The 20,644-nt window shown below is 41.9% G+C and overlaps 1 protein-coding gene across 1 annotated transcript; it reads left to right on the forward strand.

The window, feature by feature from the left end:
- The first annotated feature begins 2,191 nt into the window (after positions 1 to 2,191).
- Positions 2,192 to 17,069, forward strand: LOC129834654 (sal-like protein 1). The gene is made up of 3 exons (XM_055899846.1): positions 2,192 to 3,067; positions 10,241 to 14,043; positions 15,284 to 17,069. Exons 1-3 carry the CDS (start codon positions 2,995 to 2,997, stop codon positions 15,722 to 15,724), a joined length of 4,317 nt encoding a protein of 1,438 aa, XP_055755821.1. The 5' UTR covers positions 2,192 to 2,994; the 3' UTR covers positions 15,725 to 17,069.
- The last annotated feature ends 3,575 nt before the right edge of the window (positions 17,070 to 20,644 follow it).

Here is a 20,644-nt window from a genome sequence, read left to right on the forward strand (position 1 = left end):
CATCCCCCACTCTTATATGCTGCGTATCGATTGCGCATGACAGAGAGAGTGAGCGCGCACTGAGTATGTGTGCGCAAAATACAGCGTCAGTCACTTTACATGCATTGCAAAAATATTCTCCCAAACTCAAAAGAATAAATACTTTTTTCTTGAGTGAAACAACTAACTTTTATTTTTTATTGACTCAATCTTAATGTATAGGCTATGTCTTACTCTAGTAGTACCCGCTTTATGAATATGATATCATTGTTAATAACTGTGTCATATTTTCATTATAAGCGAGAGATGTATACATTTGTTTCCAGTGCTCTCAATGTGGGAGTGAGTTTCGGACTGCTTTTATTTAACCCCTACCCCCATCCCTCGCTTTCATTCCTCCACTTATTTCAATTGAGTGCCCCAAAATTCTTGCTGTTTGTGTCATTCATCCCGTGATTGTTAACACAGTATAGTCCGGGCGTCTGGGGTGAATCTCATTTAAAATGTCTCTCGCTCGACTGGGCTGCAAATCACCCTGTTTACAATCTCACACCAACACTCACATCAATTAACTGGCCATTGATTTTTCCGCCCGGGACATTACAATATTGCAGACCTATTTTCTTGTCCCTCTTAGTTTAACCGCCGATATAATTTTCAGCAAAGTTTCTCTCCCATGGGTATCAAGTAGGCCTATTATAACCCTGTATGACATATGGATATGTAATTGTATTCCTGTTTCCTTATCATCTCTGTATGAATAGGCTTTATTTTTGTTGGGTTATTTTATTCTTTGTTGTCTTATTTCTACCTTTTGAGATATTGAGGGATTGTAAACATAAAACTTTATTCTATAGACTATACTGTAAATGACACTTCCAATACGACAATATAGAAAACAATATTTCAATTTTATAAAAATTTTAAAATATGTATTACTTATTGATATTCTGTATTGACATATCGGTGTCCACCAAACAAAAGTAGCTATCACCAATATTTTTCCCCTGTCCCTTCCTCGGGCATTAATAAGTAAATAGGACTCGTCCTAAAAGATAGCTGAAACAAGAGAGGACTAGATCCATCTAGCCTGCAGCAGCTCTTTAAATATTCAGTGAAAAATAATGGCATCCAAGACATCACCTATAGTAACATTATTATCTTCATTTCTCAAAATCAGCCCGACTGATAGCTTCGTTTATCTTTTCCACACAATAAATCTACTAGACACAGAGCAGCTCCTATGGGAACTCCTGCTCTCTTCAAACATTCCCAAGGATGACTCCAGGAGTCATCACGAATAGTGTATAATTTTAGAACTATGATTCTTATAATTTGTATATTATGATTTGTATTATTATTATTATAAAATTACTAACGTACATACAGTAGGTTATAAAATGGACTTAGCTATTGGCTTCACATATTCAAAACAATGTGTTACAAATAAATTATATTTTTCAACACTTATTATGTAACCTATATTGTATTATAATGCTTTATCAATAAAGATCTTGTCTGGCCCTATTCTCCTCCCCGTTGTATATGTCAGTAGTTATCTATGTTGAAAAAGTACACAATTATCGTTGTGTTTGGAGCAAAGATCAACGTCTATTCAGTGTAACCTCTATAGTTTTAAATGTATACTATTCTACTATTATTATTCTCTTTAAATCCACATCTTGAATAGCAACTGCTTTGTTTTGCATTACAACTGCGCAATAAGGTTCTAATTTTTGTTACAGAACTGATGAAATTATAAACTTGACGTACAGCAAAAAAAACACATAGGCTACCCGTGACATGCTGGTCTACTGTAGGCTACAATTTGAACAAGATGCTGATTGTAGCGAGTTTCGCTAAACAATCCAATCAACGTATGAAATGAAAGCAACTCAATGTTTCAATGACGCGCAAATTCGTGAAATGTATGCATGATGTGCTGAAGTAGCCTATGTATAGTAAACATCTATAAACAACACAAACATGTTCATGCCTTCGAAACAGAATCATACACTCTTTACTGTCCCCTCTACTGGTCAGTCACTCGCTCACGCTCACGCACACACTCGCTCGCGAAACATGCGTATGAGAATTAGCGAGAGAGAGAGGGGAGAGAGAGATTGCACCTCCGTCGGTTTATGATAGAATAGCCCAGTGACCAATCACGTCATAGGTGGGCTGGGCTCAACATTTCTCACAGTCCTACATGGGCCCTTAAAGTTTGTTTGTTCGCGGAATGCGATGTGTGATGAAAACGTGTTACTAACCCCGTTCGGCGATAATCAAATTAATCTGATTTGGATATTCGATACATATCTTGGATTTCCGAGACACCTACGGTGCCATTACGCACGAGCCTCTTATAGTCGATAAACGTTTTCCTCGCTGCCTTGAGGCACCACCAACCAACGATTAGGTATTGGTGTTTCAACATACAATATCTGAATTACAACGACCTCAGTGCAAATCTGGAAGGGGGATATGCACAGTAACAGCGACCAGAGTTGTGGAAAGTATTTGTATGTGAGATCACGGAGGTTTCACGGTGAGCGTCTCGTCAGTTCAAATTGACCTAACTCTGCTGGGTTTGATCGCTGCTTGGTCAATAGGAAAGATACGGTTCCGCGCATGGACTGAAGACTCTGACATTCCACTAGTAGCCAAGATAAGCTTTACGTAGCTACCAGCTGGTTGCTAAGAAGGGTTAAACTGTATCTAAAGGGAGTTGGAAAACCCAGCCTTTTCTTCCACACGGATCAACTCATTGGGTGGGAGCTGAGAGAGAGACAAGAGTCCCCAGCAAATCAGGACCTAATTGATTAAAGAGACTTAATTTGAATAGGGGGCTGGCGAGGTGCCAATCGCCTTTCAAAGAACCCTCTTATGATTAATCGCAAAGCATTATTGATAATCATAACAGGACAAATGCGCTGTGGATGGACTCGATTTTTGTAATTTTGAGCAGATTTTGTAGTAATTTTTTATTCTTTCTTGGCTGATGTGTGAGCCAGCATGTCGCGGAGGAAACAAGCAAAGCCGCAACATTTCCAATCGGACCCTCATCTGGCCTTATCCAAGCACAATGGTAAGTTCTGGCAATGGATCGCTCTTATCCACGCTACTATCTTTTAATAGCTGGTTTTCAGATGTTTTTGTCTTTTTATGATTGTTTATTTTTGGATAGGAACTCTTCCCATTTTTCTAAGTTAGATTTTTTTTTTTTATGAATTCATGCAATTTACAGTCTCAAAATCAGCTTATCATAACAAGACACATTTGTTATACGTATAGACTATCTACTTTATGATCGAACTATGGCCCGTGCCTTTTCTATATCGCTCTAAGACACAGTCAAAACTTTTATTCTTGAAAATATAATATTATTGCGTTTTGTTGTTCATATTACTTTAGAATGAAACTGTATGTTACAAAATATAACCGTGTAAAAGTGTATGCGTTATAGTTTTGTTATTAGGCTGCTTAGCCTACTTTTACCTCGACATAGGCTTCTATGTCGCCTACACTTTTAGTATTCACTTTTTAGAACACTTTGTGTGGTAGGCTACAAAGATTGATTTTTTAAACAACATGTTTGTCTTACACACTTTGAAGCAAGTTTCCTCTATTGCTGCTGCAAGCAAAGTTGCTGCAGCGAGAGGCTCGTTCAACTTTCTGATTTTGTAGTCGACTTAGTTTCACTCCAATCGTTGCCCAACTGTACTCTATGCACGGACAAGTACTTGTGCGTCGAAATAACCAGTATTTTCTTAAATGTTTGCCCTCTATTTTGGATTTAGGCCTATATAGGAAATAAATAATAATTTGCATACTCGCGTAAAGTTTCTATTAGTCTACAAAGTCGGTATTTCTCTGCCAAGCATTGGCTGGATTCAAATGAAATGATAAGAAAATATAAACATTATTTGCTCACAATGAATACCTTATCGATTTTCAGTTTGTGGACATGTTGTGGTCTTAATGGTGGATGGTAATCATTCGTTTACAAATTATATGGCTTTTAAACCACAATCTCAATGTGGTGCACGATGCAACAGAACACTGAAGCTATAATGGCCTTATAGTTATTATGTATATCATTATTTAATTTTAATACATTATAATAGTTTTAGGCTTGGCCGCATGCACACTTTTTGTTTACTTCCCACATTTCCCTTGTGTATATTCCTTAACCATCATTTTCAAGATATTTCAAAGGTGAAATGTTAGTATAGATGACATACTGCTTCCGATTCTCTCTCTTTCACCCCCCCCCCCCCCCCCCCCCCCCCTCTCTCGCTCTCTCTCTCTCACACACACACAAACACACACACACAGAGAAAAAGAGAGAGAAATAAATAGTGAGGGACAGAGGCCTGTTATTTTACGAGATAAACAAGTTAACTTGTCTCTACATTTTTCAAAAATATGTCAAGGATTTGTGTTAATTTACTTAAACAAAAGCTCAGCACCAAATTACCTCATGTCATGAAAATTAGCTAGTATAAAGAATATGTCAAGTTGTGGTTGAGACTATCAAAAAGATGGCGACAGTGGTTGAATTAATTTTATTATGCAACTACCTTGGTTGCTTTTGGAACGCTTTGTCACCCTTGCGAGTTTCCACTACTCCTGAGTGACCAGCTGACCATCTCTTTTAAGTCCACCCAACAGTCACGTTTCCTCTTATGATGATACATTTGATAAAATTATGTTTTCCAAAGAGACTTACAACAAGCTGGGCTTTAATGTTCTATTGCTAAAGATGTGCTTTAGACCTGCTGTGAAAACCAGGATATGGAAGTATTTTTTATAGGCCTACAACACCCATAGCCATAACTTTCACCCTATAGTGTTTTTGTTAAGTAGTTTGATTCGGCAAAGTTTAAGTTTCACTATCTTAAAAATATCAAGCAATTTCCAGATTATTAAAGTTTGTATATTCTATATTGCCTCAAATGTACAATTTACTGAAATATTTTTTTTCAAAATGGTTGAATGGTCATAGTGAAACGACGGTAGTTTCGATCTAACATTTTAGAATTGTGGATGTATTTAAAAGTCTCACATGTATAGTAGATTTTAATGTTACGTTTTCTCTATTCATTAGTTTATGTTAGATTAGCCTCTGTCTTTTTCCCGACTATATTGTCATTGCACTGGTACTTTCAAAGGAATTCATAAGCTCCTATCTCTGATACAGATTATATTTGACTTGTTTGTAGTTACTGCTCTATAGTAGCCCATATTATACTAGTATTACTATTATTAGTATTAATATCTGTTTATTAGAAGTGTTTGCCATGATATAGCCTACAGAAAGGAAACTCTAGAGGCTCTTTAACTGACCCTATATGGTAGATTTTTCCATACACACTGTCTATGTATTTTCCTTCTGAGGAGTTGTATGGAAATATATTTTCCTCGCGACAGCCAATTTGGTTTGACTTATTTTTCATATATAACTAGTCATGTTTTAAGCTCTTTCTGTTTGTGTACAGCTATGTTGTTTGCAGTACAATATGCTAGCTGGAAATATAGCTCTGTTTCACCCAACTAAAACCTTGCATAAGAAGCATTTACTGCTACCTACGGTTGCATGATTTGGTTGGAACTAGGGATCAATGCAAAACATAGTCTATACCTAGAATCATACTTGTTTTTCCTTGACTGCTGCATTTTCCCTAAAATGTAATAAAGTAGTGAATAGTAACTTTAGTCATTCTCTGTCAGCAGACTGGTGCCTACTGAGTTTCACAATAAATAACCCAAATGCATCATGCATTAAACAAGCTGAAAATACAATACCTGTAATTATGGGTTAGTGACATGGAATACTTGTATTTCTGGTAATGGGTTGATAATTCTAGAATGTGTGCTCATGACTGAGAGATCTCCTGTTTGTGTGGAACTGGAAAGTCCTCAAGAGTCTCTGCAAAATATAAAGAGGGAGGCTAACATTCTGAATACATTTTAAGGAGATGCTGAGGGCATTTTGCCGCTGGGTAGTTAGTGTATGAGGTTGAAAGTCAAGGCTGTCTGTCTGTCTCTCATCTCTCCGAGAGAGAGGGAGAGTTCTCGGGTGGGATGTTCAGCTGTTTTAACCTTTGCCAGGGTCCCCCTGTGTCTCCCTGTGTGAAGTTGACGAGAGTTCATGCCGCAGTGTGTCCTCCTGTACCTCGTCATTGACCCCGCTGATCAGAGCCACAGGGGCCTAACAGGGACTCTGTCCTATATTTGTGATGGGGGAGTCTTATCAATGTGACCGCCATCCACTTCCACCCTGCAAGAGTAGCCCCTCCCAGAGGGAGATCGGCAGGGCGGTCTCCGGCCCTTCGCACTGTTGTACCCCACAAACAACAGGGATTCAGTCACTTGTCATTTTGCCAATGTTTATAAAGTGGAAGGCTGAGATGTATCCCGGCTGAAGGACTTGCTTGCTTTTCTCCCTTCTCCTCCCCTTTATGCTTTAAGCATGTCATCAGGGCAGAGCTGCTAAGGCTGGGGCTTGTCCATCCGGCAAACGGCAGCTATAGTGGAACCCCATCTAGTGTTCACTGGGATGTTTCCAGTGAGGCCAGCAGTGTGAGGGCTGGAGAGGAGGTGGGTTAGCTCAGGCATGCATCAGACATCAGACATTCTACTGAATTCACAAGTGTCAAGAGAATTGAAGCCAGCGTCCCTACAAAGTAACGTAGGAACTCTCAAAAAGCTACTCTGTCATCTTTTCTACTATTCCACATTTCTATATCACTTATTATTTACTCTCTTCTGTCCTTTGTATCAGAGGCTTTCTGTTTTGGCATGTGTCTCTTCTGCCTCCCTGAAGGCCTGTGCTCTGGTGACTCCTTGTAGCATGATGATGATGTTGAGATTTAGCTGTTTTAGGACATCCTTTTTATACAGAGTAATGCATTATTTCTATTCAGAGATAATCCTCAGCTATTTTTTTAAACATTGACTAATTTATGCACTGTTGCTGTAGACATTTGGGTGTTGTGTGTATTGTGGCTGTTCTCATTTGTTGGCGTTATTTTCATAGTATTCATTTTCTTTATTCATAAAGGCATAAGATGAACAAGGATATTCAATATCATCTCTTTTTAAGTGCATGTCTACTTATGTAAACAAACATGATTACAAGTCAGTACATGATTATAGATTTAAGACTTTCAAATACTCCATGCTTCTGAGATGTTTTACCTTTTTAATAGTCAAGGTGGTGGTATGGAAATAGTTTCTTGTGAAAGAGCACATTTGAGATGGAATAATTTGATTGTTTTAATTGGACCACTATTTGCTTTACAATCACTGAGTATTTACGAAGGAAGGGGGTGGGGTGGGGTGTGCTGGGTGTTGAGAGTAACACTTTGAGATTTAGAAGGGGAATTTACCCCTTGGTTGGTCAAATCCTAGCCTGTTACAAGTACGTTGTTATTATTAGGGACATATATATTGTGGTTTCAGTGAATGTTATGAGAAGTTGATAACAGCGTTACATTCGAGCATATGCTCTTTGATTTCTTTTTCTCTGTGGTTTTGGATATAGTTATTTTGGTCGCTAAACATGATAATGTTTAGATAGAATCCACAATGTGATACAATCCACAATGTCCAGTTTCCATTCACTTGATGAATGAGAGAATGTTACATTGAAAGATAGTTATTACTGACTGGCTAACTAAATAAGTTATCCACAGGTCTCGGAAGAAACTTGAGCTAGTCACTTGTTCTTAGTGGTTTCCTACAGATTACATTGGACAGTTTAAACAAACGTTTGGATGTATGGAATCTTAAATCCTTTTTACATTTTTTATTAATGATATGTGGAAATAGTAGCTTGCGGCTTCAACGTGTGTCATCACTACACTCCAGTACACTTTAATCTAGTAAGAGAATAAGAATTACCGCTATGAACTTGATGTTTACATTTTTGCTTTGATAGTGCACTTTTGTATGTTTGCAAAAGTTTGCTCCTGTAACCTCTAGGTAAGTTCTTGAAGGGCGGTTCAAGAGCGGTTTCATTTTGTTGTTGACTTTGGATAGTTTTCTCACATTTTTCTTTAGCTACATTAGTGTTTTCTACAGCAGTTTATTCAGGACATTGTGCAAGTTGATGTATTTCCTCTTACATAAAATCTACTTTAATTTGTTCACATGGTCAACCATTACCAAACAAAGCTACTCTTCCTTCCCACGAGGTAAATCAAACACATTTTTCATTACTGACGCGTTCAGGGGAGGCTGCATGGTTGATATTAAAAAGTTACCATTAAAGTTGGAGCGAGTCTTCTCCGTTTGCATGGTTAGAGTGGTGTGAGTCTGGGTTTTACTGTCATGGCAACTTTGCGTTATCTGATGTCCCAGAGCAGAGAAACATTGAGGGAGATAATCCCTGAATTAAACAGGATCTGCTTTGAGTTGGCCAAGATGAGCAGGCCAGGCCAGGCCGTGCCGATGAGCCCGCCGCTCCCATGCTGTGTGAACAATGGGAAGCCATCCTGTCTCAGTGGGGCAGGGCCGCACTCATCTCTCTCTCTCTCTCTCTCTATCTCTCTCTATCTCTCTCTCTCTCTCTGGGTTTCATTTTCAAATTAACCCTCCTCCCTTTCCACCCGTGATGAAAATGTAGATCGCCGGGGCCCACAATGAAAGGGATTCATAGAGAATTGCAATTTGTAAATCAACTTGTATGTTAAACAGTGAGATTTGGGTTTGACAGAAAGAAGATAGAATGAGGAAGTCTGGAGCACAGCAGTGGCACAGGGTTGTTCCTCGCCTTTTGTTCTTTTCACACTGACCCCTGTGTTTGTTGAATGGAAATTGCATAACCAAGACCAGTTTCTATGCACATTTAAAAGACAATTATTCATTTTGCATATTCTTATTGGCTGGTATTGAATTGCCTGTTGCTTAAACTGGTGTGGCCAGTTGCTTGGTTTTGGGCAGCAAGCCGTTCATTCTAATATATATGACAGCAGCTCCACTCATAGTTCTTGACTCATTTTCTTGAACCATTTGTAGTTATGTTTTTATTTTATTTTTCCCTAAAAAGTATATATATATATAGCACTGTGATACCTACATATTTATATCACTACAAATTTTTATACAAAGTTTTATACGTTATGTTTTACTCTTCATTTTATATTAGGTACTAAAATGTGTTTTATTTATTTAATGTAATTTATTGGATATACATAACATATTTATAAAAATATGTGTTATGTAAACATTACAGATATTTTAGTAAAAACAAAATGTATTATTCTTAGTGATATCAGTACAATAATGGCATATATAATTTTGCACTGTCTTTGTTGAGTGTCCGAGTGGCTAGAGAGAACGATCTGGAATCCAAAGGCTCTGTTTATTGTGGCTGTCAGATTCCGATTGCCGCCTGACTGGATACAAATGAGCTTAGTGACAGGGATAACCTGTCCAAGATGCCTGTAGTCGAGTTGAAAATGAGCTTAGTGACAGGGATAACCTGTCCAAGATGCCTGTAGTCGAGTTGAAAATGAGCTTAGTGACAGGGATAACCTGTCCAAGATGCCTGTAGTCGAGTTGAAAATGAGCTTAGTGACAGGGATAACCTGTCCAGATAACCTGTCCAAGATGCCTGTAGTCGAGTTGAAAATGAGCTTAGTGACAGGGATAACCTGTCCAAGATGCCTGTAGTCGAGTTGAAAATGAGCTTAGTGACAGGGATAACCTGTCCAAGATGCCTGTAGTCGAGTTGAAAATCAGCAAAGTTGACAGCAAATTGAAAGTCTAATAAGTCCTTCAAATGGTTGATTTGCGCTCAATGGACAAGTAGACATGGAGGAGTATGAAATATTGGAAATCAATGCTTCTCTATGAAATGTCATTAAGCCCCAATGTCCTCACTTCATAGTATTTTATATGTTGATGGATTGTCTATAGAAAATTATTACTTAAAAAATGGTTGGCTTGTTGAAACCAGATGTACATCTTCAAAGATCACTTTTAGGCAATATTTGAACAAGTATTATTGATTTCCATTCTTTTCTTATCCTGTTTCTCAGAGCCACCACATTAAAAGGGGTCTTTTTCACAATTGTTTTGGTTTATTGTTGCTTTTTTGATGGTTGTTTTTTGTGAACATATCAAGCAGATATGTGTAAAACTGATTAACTTAAGACTAACAACAAAGGAATTTGAATAGATAAAGCTGCCTCTTCAGCTGCAAAACATTTCTAATCACTAATCCTCTGTTTCCCCCTCCTGTGTTTTTCAGGGGACACAGAAGAGCCCTGCTCGGAGGAAGACCCCCCCTGCAAGGAGTCAGATGCCCATGTCTGTAGCAGATGTTGTGCTGAGTTCTTTGAACTATCAGATCTTGAACAACACCAGAAGAATTGCACTAAGAATCAATTAGTTCTGATAGTGAATGAGAATCCTGCCTCCCCTTCCGGAACCTTCTCGCCTGGCTCCCCTCCACATAATCCTGATGAGCAGATGAATGACACGGTTAATAACACTGATCAAGGGCAGTGCAGTGACCTTTTGGAGCATAACGCTCTCGACAAAGAAGAATCCATGGACGTCGACGTTTCCGGAATCAACGCTCATCCTGGCCACGACAATGATGGAAGCAGCAGCCACATGGAGGGAGGCAGTAACATCAACATGAACACGGGCGAGGGAAATGGCCACAGCTCCAGCAGGAACAGCTCCGGACCAGCACCGGGCACCTCGACCGTCTCTGCCCCTCAGCTACCTCCGCTCGGCAACCTGACTGACCTGGGGAGCATCTCTATGATCAACAGCAACGTCATCATCGAAAACCTGCAGAGCACCAAAGTGGCTGTGGCCCAGTTTTCCCAGGAGATGCAGCGCTCCTCTGGGTCTGGGTCCGGAGGACCCAGGGTGGCAGTGCCGGCCTTGATGGAGCAACTCCTGGGCCTGCAGCAGCAACAGATCCACCAGCTGCAGCTCATTGAACAGATCCGTCACCAGATCCTGCTGCTGGCCTCCCAGTCCCCTGAAATGCAGGTGCCCCCCAGCATCTCCACACCAGGAGGCTCGTTGGGGCCGTCAGCCAACCCACTGACCACGCTCAGCTCCCATCTCTCTCAGCAGCTGGCTGCAGCTGCGGGCTTAGCACAGAGCCTGGCCAGCCAGTCTGCCAGCATCAGCAGCCTGAAGCAGCTGGCTGAAAGGGCGCAGCTACCTCAGAGCAACAATCCCAGCAACGGTGAATCATCTCAGAGCATCAGCTCACTGGGGTCGTCCACAGTCAACAACGCCCAGTCGTCATCTGACAAGAGGCCAATACATGCGATCAGCAGCAACCTCCACTCTCAGCTCAGTAACCCATCACACACTAAGTCATCCATGCCAGCCTTTGGGATAGGTAGCCTGTTGAACCCTGTAACTAATCCACATCCACCTCAGCCCCCATCTGGAAACACCCAATTTTCCAGCTCCCTGCCCAGTATTTGCACCACAATGGAGGACCTCAACTCTCTGGCTGCGCTGGCCCAGAGGAAAGGCAAGCCACCAAACGTAACTTCATTTGAACCCAAGAGCAGCTCAGAGGAGGCGTTCTTCAAGCATAAGTGCAGGTTTTGTGCCAAGGTGTTCGGGAGTGACAGTGCCTTGCAGATCCACCTGCGATCTCACACAGGTGAGAGGCCGTACAAGTGTAACATCTGTGGCAATCGCTTCTCCACCCGCGGTAACTTGAAGGTCCACTTCCAGCGTCATAAAGAGAAGTATCCACATGTTCAGATGAACCCATACCCTGTCCCCGAGCATTTAGACAATATTCCAACGAGCACCGGCATTCCATATGGTATGTCAATGCCTCCAGAGAAGCCTGTGACCAGCTGGCTGGACAGCAAACCTGTTCTCTCCACTCTGACCTCGTCAGTGGGCATGCTGCTCCCACCAACCATGCCCAGCCTGCCGCCATTCATTAAAAAAGAGGATCATTCGGTAGCCATAACCAGCCCCTCAATTTCTACAAAGACTGACTCCGGTCGTGACGCTGCTGAGCCATCAATAAAAAGCAACGACGGGTTGTCTGAAGAAGCTGCGGCCCTGCCTACGTCAAACGGGAAAACTGAAGAGGGCAATCACTCGTCAAGCTTCATGGCGAGTGTGAGCTCTGAGTCTGAGCGCAACACAGAATACACAACCTCCAATAGCCCGCCTATGATGACCAACCCTCTCATGCCCCTCATGTCTGAGCAGTTCAAGGCTAAGTTCCCGTTCGGGGGCCTCTTGGACCCGCTCCAGGGGTCGGAGACCTCCAAGCTGCAGCAGCTGGTGGAGAACATCGACAGGAAGTTGACGGACCCCAATGAGTGTGTCATCTGCCACCGTGTGCTCAGCTGTCAGAGCGCTCTGAAAATGCACTACCGTACTCACACTGGAGAGAGGCCCTTCAAGTGTAAAGTGTGTGGCAGAGCCTTCACCACCAAAGGGAACCTGAAGACCCACTACACCGTCCACCGGGCCATGCCTCCACTCAGGGTCCATCACTCCTGCCCCATCTGTCAGAAGAAGTTCACCAACGCAGTGGTCCTACAGCAGCACATCCGCATGCACATGGGAGGGCAGATCCCAAACACCCCACTGCCAGACAGCTACCCTGAGTCCATGGGCTCCGACACAGGCTCTTTTGATGAGAGGAACTTCGATGAGAACTTTGATGATCTGGACAACTTCTCTGATGATGATATGGAGGGGATGGAGGGTGTGGAAGGGATGGAAGATGGCCCTGATAGCAGCGTCCCAGACACCCCTAAGTCAGCCGATGCCTCCCAAGACAGCCTGTGCAATTCCCCCTCTCAACCTGAGATGGTCGTCCAGGACGGGCAAGATAAAAACCATCATGCCCATCACAACGCCTACCACAATACCCACCATGATATTGACTATAGAATCCACCACAACAACCTCCATAACAATCAGCATCACAGCCACCATGACAACCACCATAACAATCAGCTTAACAACCACCATGACAATCAGCATCACAGCCACCATAACCCCCACCAGAGACTGGTAGAGGAGCTGCAGGCCAGCAAAATGAAGGCCATGGGGAACAGAGGTTCAATGGAAGGGGACTGCCTCACTAACGACTCCTCATCCCTGGGTGGGGACATCGAGAGCCCGAGTGGCGGGAGTCCAGCCTTGTCAGAATCTACCTCTTCCATGCAGCCCCCATCCCCTACCAATGGGCACCCCCAACATCAACGTAAATCCCCCAGCTTGGAGGAAAGACAGGAGAGACAGGAGAGGCACCAGAGGGCTATGTCCCTGGATCACATCAGTGCCAGCCTCATGCAGCATCACCCTTCTAGCATCGGGGCCCTGGACCTGACATCCTGCAACCCGTCTAAAGACCCACTGGGCATGCTCTTCCCATTCCGTGAGCGCGGCACGTTCAAGAACACAGCCTGTGACATCTGTGGGAAAACGTTTGCATGTCAGAGTGCCTTGGACATCCACTACCGAAGCCATACCAAAGAAAGGCCGTTCATTTGCACGGCCTGTAACCGGGGCTTCTCGACCAAGGGCAACCTGAAGCAGCACATGCTCACCCACCAGATGAGGGACTTGCCCTCGCAGCTCTTCGAACCCTCTAACACCAGCCTCTCCTCCAGTCCGACCCCCTCCCTCCTCTCTGTGAACTCCCTGTCCTCCATGATCAAATCAGAGGTCAACGGCTTCCTCCATGGCCTCCACCACCACCAGGACCACCACAGGGACCACCACAGGGACCACCACATCGACCATCACAGGGAACACCACAGGGAACACCACAGGGACCACCAGGACCGGGATCACCATAAGGACATGGCAAGCAACATGCCCCACGGCCTGGTGACCACCTCGGCCTCTACATCCCCAGTGCTCTCGGCCTCTGCCCCTCCACGCCGGACACCCAAGCAGCACTACTGCAACACTTGTGGGAAGACCTTCTCCTCCTCCAGCGCTCTGCAGATACACGAGAGGACCCACACTGGGGAGAAGCCCTTCGCCTGCCACATCTGTGGTCGGGCTTTCACCACCAAAGGAAATCTCAAGGTAATTGTATGATTATAAACATTATGAATACAATAGGTAAAATACACACATATTCAATATCTCAGGGCAATTGTATATTTAAAAACATTATGAATGGAATTGGAAAATGTTCACATATTTATTCATGAATATCTATAGGAGGAGTATAAAAATCACCAGAATTTTGATCCACAACTTTGAGCAACAAATTGAAGTGTGTTATGTCAGTGCCATTCGGAGGCAGTAATGTTCTATAATTGATGAAAGAACCAGCTCAGCGGAAAGGTTGAATCACCCCATTAATATGATTATTGGGTAGAAACCTGAGAATGTGATCAGCAGAGCACAGCTGGGAATGGTTCAGTTAACAGCATTAACTACAGTTACTAGAGGCAACCAGAGGCAACCATCCTCAGTTTTCCAGAGTTTACCCCTTGAAAATCCCAGTTTCCCTTTGATCATTTGGAAAAGGTGATAAACCTCAGAGATAAACAGGAACTGAAGGGCCAAATGTGATCACACCACTCAACTGTGAGAAATCAAGGGGGCGAAACATAGAAAGGCGTAATATTTAGGAAGCACTGTCAAATGTATAACCAGATTGCAATTACCGGGTAATCAGCACCCTTGATGATATAAAAAAACAATACCCTTATTATTTGTAGCAAGATTTCACATTTTGCTGATGCTATGATTTTGTAGTGTGTTTTTATTAAAATAATGTATAATTTCTAGCAAGTGATATTTTAAAACATGTTATCACTCTAGACAACACAATCAGTTGTGTATCTGACACCTCCATGTTTCTACATTGATTTAAAAAGACTCATCCTTTCAGGATCAAAAGAAGAAGAAAAATACATTGTCCTCGTTGGGAAAGGGCATAGCAGGGGTAAACGTCAGATGTAATACTGGCCAGGGCAATGAGAGTGGGCACTGCAATTTGAACCAAAGCACAAGGGTCTCCCTCATGAGACGTTTGAATGAAGGTTTCAGATTAAATGCAGTATTTCATCCTAGCCATAATAAAATGGTTACACCATGCCCACGTCCCCACGCCGTTCACAGCTCACTGCACCAATCCTCCTGCTGCACCTAGGGTGCTGAACTATTTTAATACTAACTTGCTGTTTATTATTATAATTTTTTCCATTGCATCATCTGTTACTATGTGCCTTTGTCATGGCCAAGATTGAAATATTTCTAATTTGCGTCCTCTCTCTCTCTCTCCCTCTGTCTGTATCTCTGTTTCTCTCTCCAGGTTCATATGGGCACACACATGTGGAACAGCGCCCCTGCCAGACGCGGCCGCCGGCTCTCTGTAGACGGCTCCATGGCCTTCCTGGGCACCAACCCTGTCAAGTTCCCAGAGATCTTCCAGAAGGACATGGCATCTAGGTTGGGCAACAGAGACCCGGCTAGCTTCTGGAACCAGTACGCTGCAGCCTTCTCCAGCGGCCTGGCCATGAAGACCAACGAGATCTCTGTCATCCAGAACGGAGGCCTGCCGTCTCTGTCGGGGAGCATGGGAAACGGTGGCAGCTCACCCGTGGGCGGCCTCACAGGCAACCTGGAGAAGCTGCACAGTACAGAATCCAGTGCCGCTCTGGCTGGCCTGGAGAAAATGGCCAATGCCGAGAACGGGACCCACTTCCGATTCACACGTTTCATGGAGGACAACAAAGAGATTGCCACCAACTAGATACTTTTTCCCTCTCATATGTACACAGAGACGCACACACACACACACACACACACACACACACACACACACACACACACACACACACACACACACACACACACACACACACACACACACACACACACACACACACACACACACACACACACACACACACACACACACACACACACACACACACACACACACACACACACATAGTGAGAGAAAGAAAGAGAACATGGCAAAGACAAAGTGTCTTGGCTTTGGCTTGCCTTTGAAACTTTACCAACATGAGTGTGAAGAGAAGTTGCTTTTTTGTACAATGTACAACATGTTATAGTTTTAAGGAGCTTATTTATTAGTGATTATAACCTTGCTCGGAACCAAGTGGAAGCATTAACGGTTAGTTTTTTTCTGTTCTACAGCCAGAATGGGTATGAGCTGAAAGTAAGTTTTTGAAACTTTAGCATATCTTTACCTTGGCATTAAGTTATTTTTGTCTGTAGTATATAGATATAACACAACTGTTGATGTTCATGAGATGCATTAGATCTGTAATAAGTGAAACAGAATGGCTGTAAATAATGTACACTGATCTACTCTAGATGGTCTAACAGATGTGTATTAACGTTCCCCCATGAAAAGAATCATTGAGACTTCAGGCAAGGGACTATGATTACACTGTAGTCCTTTCCTTATCAACCGCTGTTGATCTTTGTTTAAGGAAAAAGCAAGCATTCGATAATTTCAAGTGTTTATTTAGAGTTACAGTAGGCCTAACCTGTTTTGTTTATTAATGTTATTCTATGTATTGTACTTTTTTTTCTTTCTTCCATAGTTCCATTTTTTTTCTTTATCTTTTTGGTTTTGTTGCTTTTTGGTGTTAAGTTTAACACAAAACAGTTGTGTTGTTAGAGGAGATGATGAATTCGGAGAGGTCCACCTCCTGGTTTGAACTGAGAAGAGAGCCAATCATGTGGGTGGGATTCTCCTATAGGTCATCTGCTGGATTTCCACATTGCTGCTATGTCCTCAGCATCCTCATTGGCATCAAGTGCAACATATGTGTTGACGTCTGTGTAAATATTGTGAGACGTGGGAACTAGAAATTCCATCACAACAAAATGTACATATAAAGCTCATAAGACAAAGTCCATCTTGGCTAGGGGACAAATGATAGTGTTTTTATAAATATAAATATATATTAGGTTTGACAACCTTCGGACTGTTACATGCACTTTCCTGGAAAGTTGGAAGATCTTTATGGGTCCAGTTTCTCTACACTTTAATACCTACTAACAACTAAGATACTGTCATTCTTTACTCTATTATTCAAATACATCCGTTTTCCAAAAGAAAATCATGAGTGTTTGTGTCTCTTCATTCTCTTTTTTTCTATCTGTTATGTATGCTTTACGATTGGAGATAATGGGGGGGTTGGAATAATTGGAGGGTTTTCACTTTTGAAATGTTGTCTTTTCATGTTATTTGAGGGATCAAATATTTTTTTGTGGATTGAACTTTTACATTTGAGTTTAAATATGCACTTATGAAATAATACTGTATCATGGATCTACATCACTGGTCAATTAATGTATCTCCCCTCTCATTTTCGACTGGCACTTGTTGTGAAGCAGCCTATTCTTTCTAAAATAATTTAAAAGTGATTTGCATGATTGTGTCAAACAATCTGAGTTCGGATGTAGACATAATCAATGAGGACACCTGGGTTGTGTTGATCGGTCATAAAAAATTATGCGATAGCAGAAGTCACATTTCTTAGTTCATCATTCCTGCTGTTGTCAGTCCATTGAATCTTTAATTAAAGAATCGACCGGTCCCGAAAACCTCTTGTCTTTCAAAGGCTTGATGTGATGGATTTAGAAGACTCGTCGTCACCGTCTAGGCCTAGGGTAACTCTCTGTTAATCATCATACATTTTAATCCATGTTTCACCGGAGTGAAATTAGAAACGAAGTGCATGGAAAGAATTGGGACGTCCGGGCTGTATGCCTATGCAGATTGCAGACCACGTTTCGTTCAAATGTAAAAAATAATAATTATATTCTTGATGATGGCCAGAATAGGCCTTATAAATTACATCAAAGTGAACACCAACGTTCTAAAACTGTCGCAAAATTAGCCAATTTAGGCATACAATGTGTCATGACGCATTTGGATATTTGGTGATAGAAAATATGAATTGTTGTTTTGAACTAGTGTGCTAAAACAGGCTGCATTGATACTTTCTGTGTAAGGCCTCACAAAACTAGAGCAGGGGACATATCGCCAGAAAGACCACGTGGACAGTTGATGGAACGGTTGATGACATTGGAGGCCTATTTTCCCCTTTTGCTTTTCACAGCTGCATTTAATTTAACACATCATTGCACATCCTGCAATACGGGACCTGTTCATTTGAGCTCCGCATCCTTTCTCCCCGCTGCTCTCTCTCCCCCTCCTCTTCGGGATTTTATAGCTGGCTAGATTCCCCAATATTTACAAGATCTCGACGCTAAATTATCCTTGCGGGACCGACGATGAGATCCCTGCCCCCCGTGCCTGTTTTACCTTTGACGGTCACATCTGGTGATGATAGTTCGTACAGTGCATCAGCTTCCGGATTCTTTTATTACAGAGTCAGAATACCTGACTCCGTCCTGATCTCGGTGCTCGGTGATTTGGTTAGTGATTTGTCTTAGAAAAGTAAACAAGGAAATGAGGTGTGGGATAATATCGGATTTTTTTTGTCTTGTAAATGTGACATTTATTGATATAGCAGTTTATGATTATAGTTTGACTAATGATACCTGATCTGCCCATTTAATCAGTCGTAGATTTAGCTCCATACACTTTGATGTAGAATGGAAGTTATTTCATATTTCGTTTGTAACCTTTAGTGGGCCTGTAAAACTATGCAGGAAAAAAGTTTTCTTAATATGTATTAACACGAATTTCATAATATATGTTATACTATAACTATAGTTGGTTCAATTTCCATCCAGAAGCACCATATTTAAAAGATAATAATAATGATTATAATTAACTATAATGAACTAATAATAATAATAATAGCAATAATACTAATGGTAAAATTGCCACGACATAGAGAACAATTTGTTTGTTTAATTTGTTTATTTCAACCATATTAAATCATTCCTAATTCTTCATAAAACCAATAGATACAATTTTCAAATGCATGTAATAGTGGATGAATATTATGGTTTTTATTTTAAGAGCTGGAATTACTTAAATTCAATCAAACTTTGAACTGGTGGAGCTTCAAACATGAGTTATATGCCTATATGTGTGGCTATAGTGTGTGGCTATAGTTCACTGTATCACTGTTGTGCATGTAGTGGTAATGAAGTGTTTGATGTGATACAGTGTGCTTGTTTTCACTCAGCCTCAAGGTGGATAAACTACTCTGATTGCAGTAGTGTATAGTCTATGTTCTTGATGACAGTCCAAAGCTCTGAAATGCTGCAATGCACCAAGGAAAATGTGTTGAAAACAATGGTATTTTTAATTTCAGGAATATTTCCTTTTAATGTATATATCATTTTAATTCAGCTATTTAAAGGAAGATCAAATCTTCAGAGAGACTTGAGAGCCCAGATACTAGGGAGCAAACCATCAATGATTGCTAATTACATAATCATAAAAAAGAACCCAGCCTTAACTCGAGAGCCTGGCCAGGGATTTAGGAGAATGAAAAATGGTGGGATAAGCATGTGGAGCAGCTCCGCTTGTGTAATCAAAGGAGAGAAAAAGGATGCAACGAGGAGAAATATTGAAATAGACACATGCTTTTAGTTGTGTAACAAACCCTCAGTGAGTGGTCCTAGTGATGTGTGGTGGAGGAGGGCCTTTTCCCCCAGGCGTGCAGCAGGCAACAGCCCTACTAGGTTTTGTTAAGTATTGATTGAGCTGTGCCGCATTACAGAAACACTTGAATCTCAGGTGGCAGGAATGTGTAGAATTGATCTCTTCCACTGTGCCTCCCAGTAGTGGCTTTCTGCTTCACAACACAACACCACAGGAAGACTGGGGTGAAACATGGTGAAACACAATCTCCACAGGCTGAGTGGGGCTGCCCCTAGTCTGCCCATGTGGCTCTCTGACAGACAGGCTTTTGGAGTGTGTCTCCATGCCACTGTCCAGTGTGATAGAATAAGATGAATACACACTTTTTAATTCACACTCATGCGCATGTGCATCTTCCATAACGTTCTTATAGAAGATGTAAATCTGTCTTGTTTCCACCACTACGGGTATTGATGTTTGTTTTGCAGCCTTAATAACATGCTGCTTTAGTGTTGTTGTCTAATGGACCTAACTGGTTTAAGGTGGTAATGTCTGAAGGGGAGGATGGGACACATTAGCAAAGTAACTTTATTGTTCCTTTAGTTTTAGTGTCTCTACAGTAAAGTCTGTGCTCTATAATTTGGCAAATGTATAACTTGTAATTTGCTTTTTCTTTTTTCTTTTTTTTGCAATTTTAGTTATGAAAGTATAAATAGCAAGGGAGCAAACACCTCTTTAATTCTATAATCCATCAGACATATTTTATGGACTTGAACTCATGCAGTGTTTCTTCCATACAGTCCCTACCCAACCTCTCAATGACATTTGGATTATGCTCCACAGACCTGTGTACTCCAAAGCCCCCCTTCTTCACTGTCCCATCCTGGGCTGTCAGGCCTGTCGAGTCAATACAAACTGGGGCCTGGGGCCTGGTGGTGTGGAGAGCCTGGTATGGTGTGGAGCCGGGACTCCCCACTGAGTCTCTGGCCTGGCTCTGGGTGATCTAAGATCTGCAAAGAACAATGGTGAGCCACGCTGAGCCACGCTCCACGGCCCCAGGACACACGGCCACCGAGCCACACCTGCATCGCAGCCTACACCTGTCAATCAATACCAGCCAGGTGACAG

The sequence above is a fragment of the Salvelinus fontinalis genome, chromosome 35 (assembly GCF_029448725.1).
Source record: "Salvelinus fontinalis isolate EN_2023a chromosome 35, ASM2944872v1, whole genome shotgun sequence".
NCBI lineage: Eukaryota > Metazoa > Chordata > Actinopteri > Salmoniformes > Salmonidae > Salvelinus > Salvelinus fontinalis.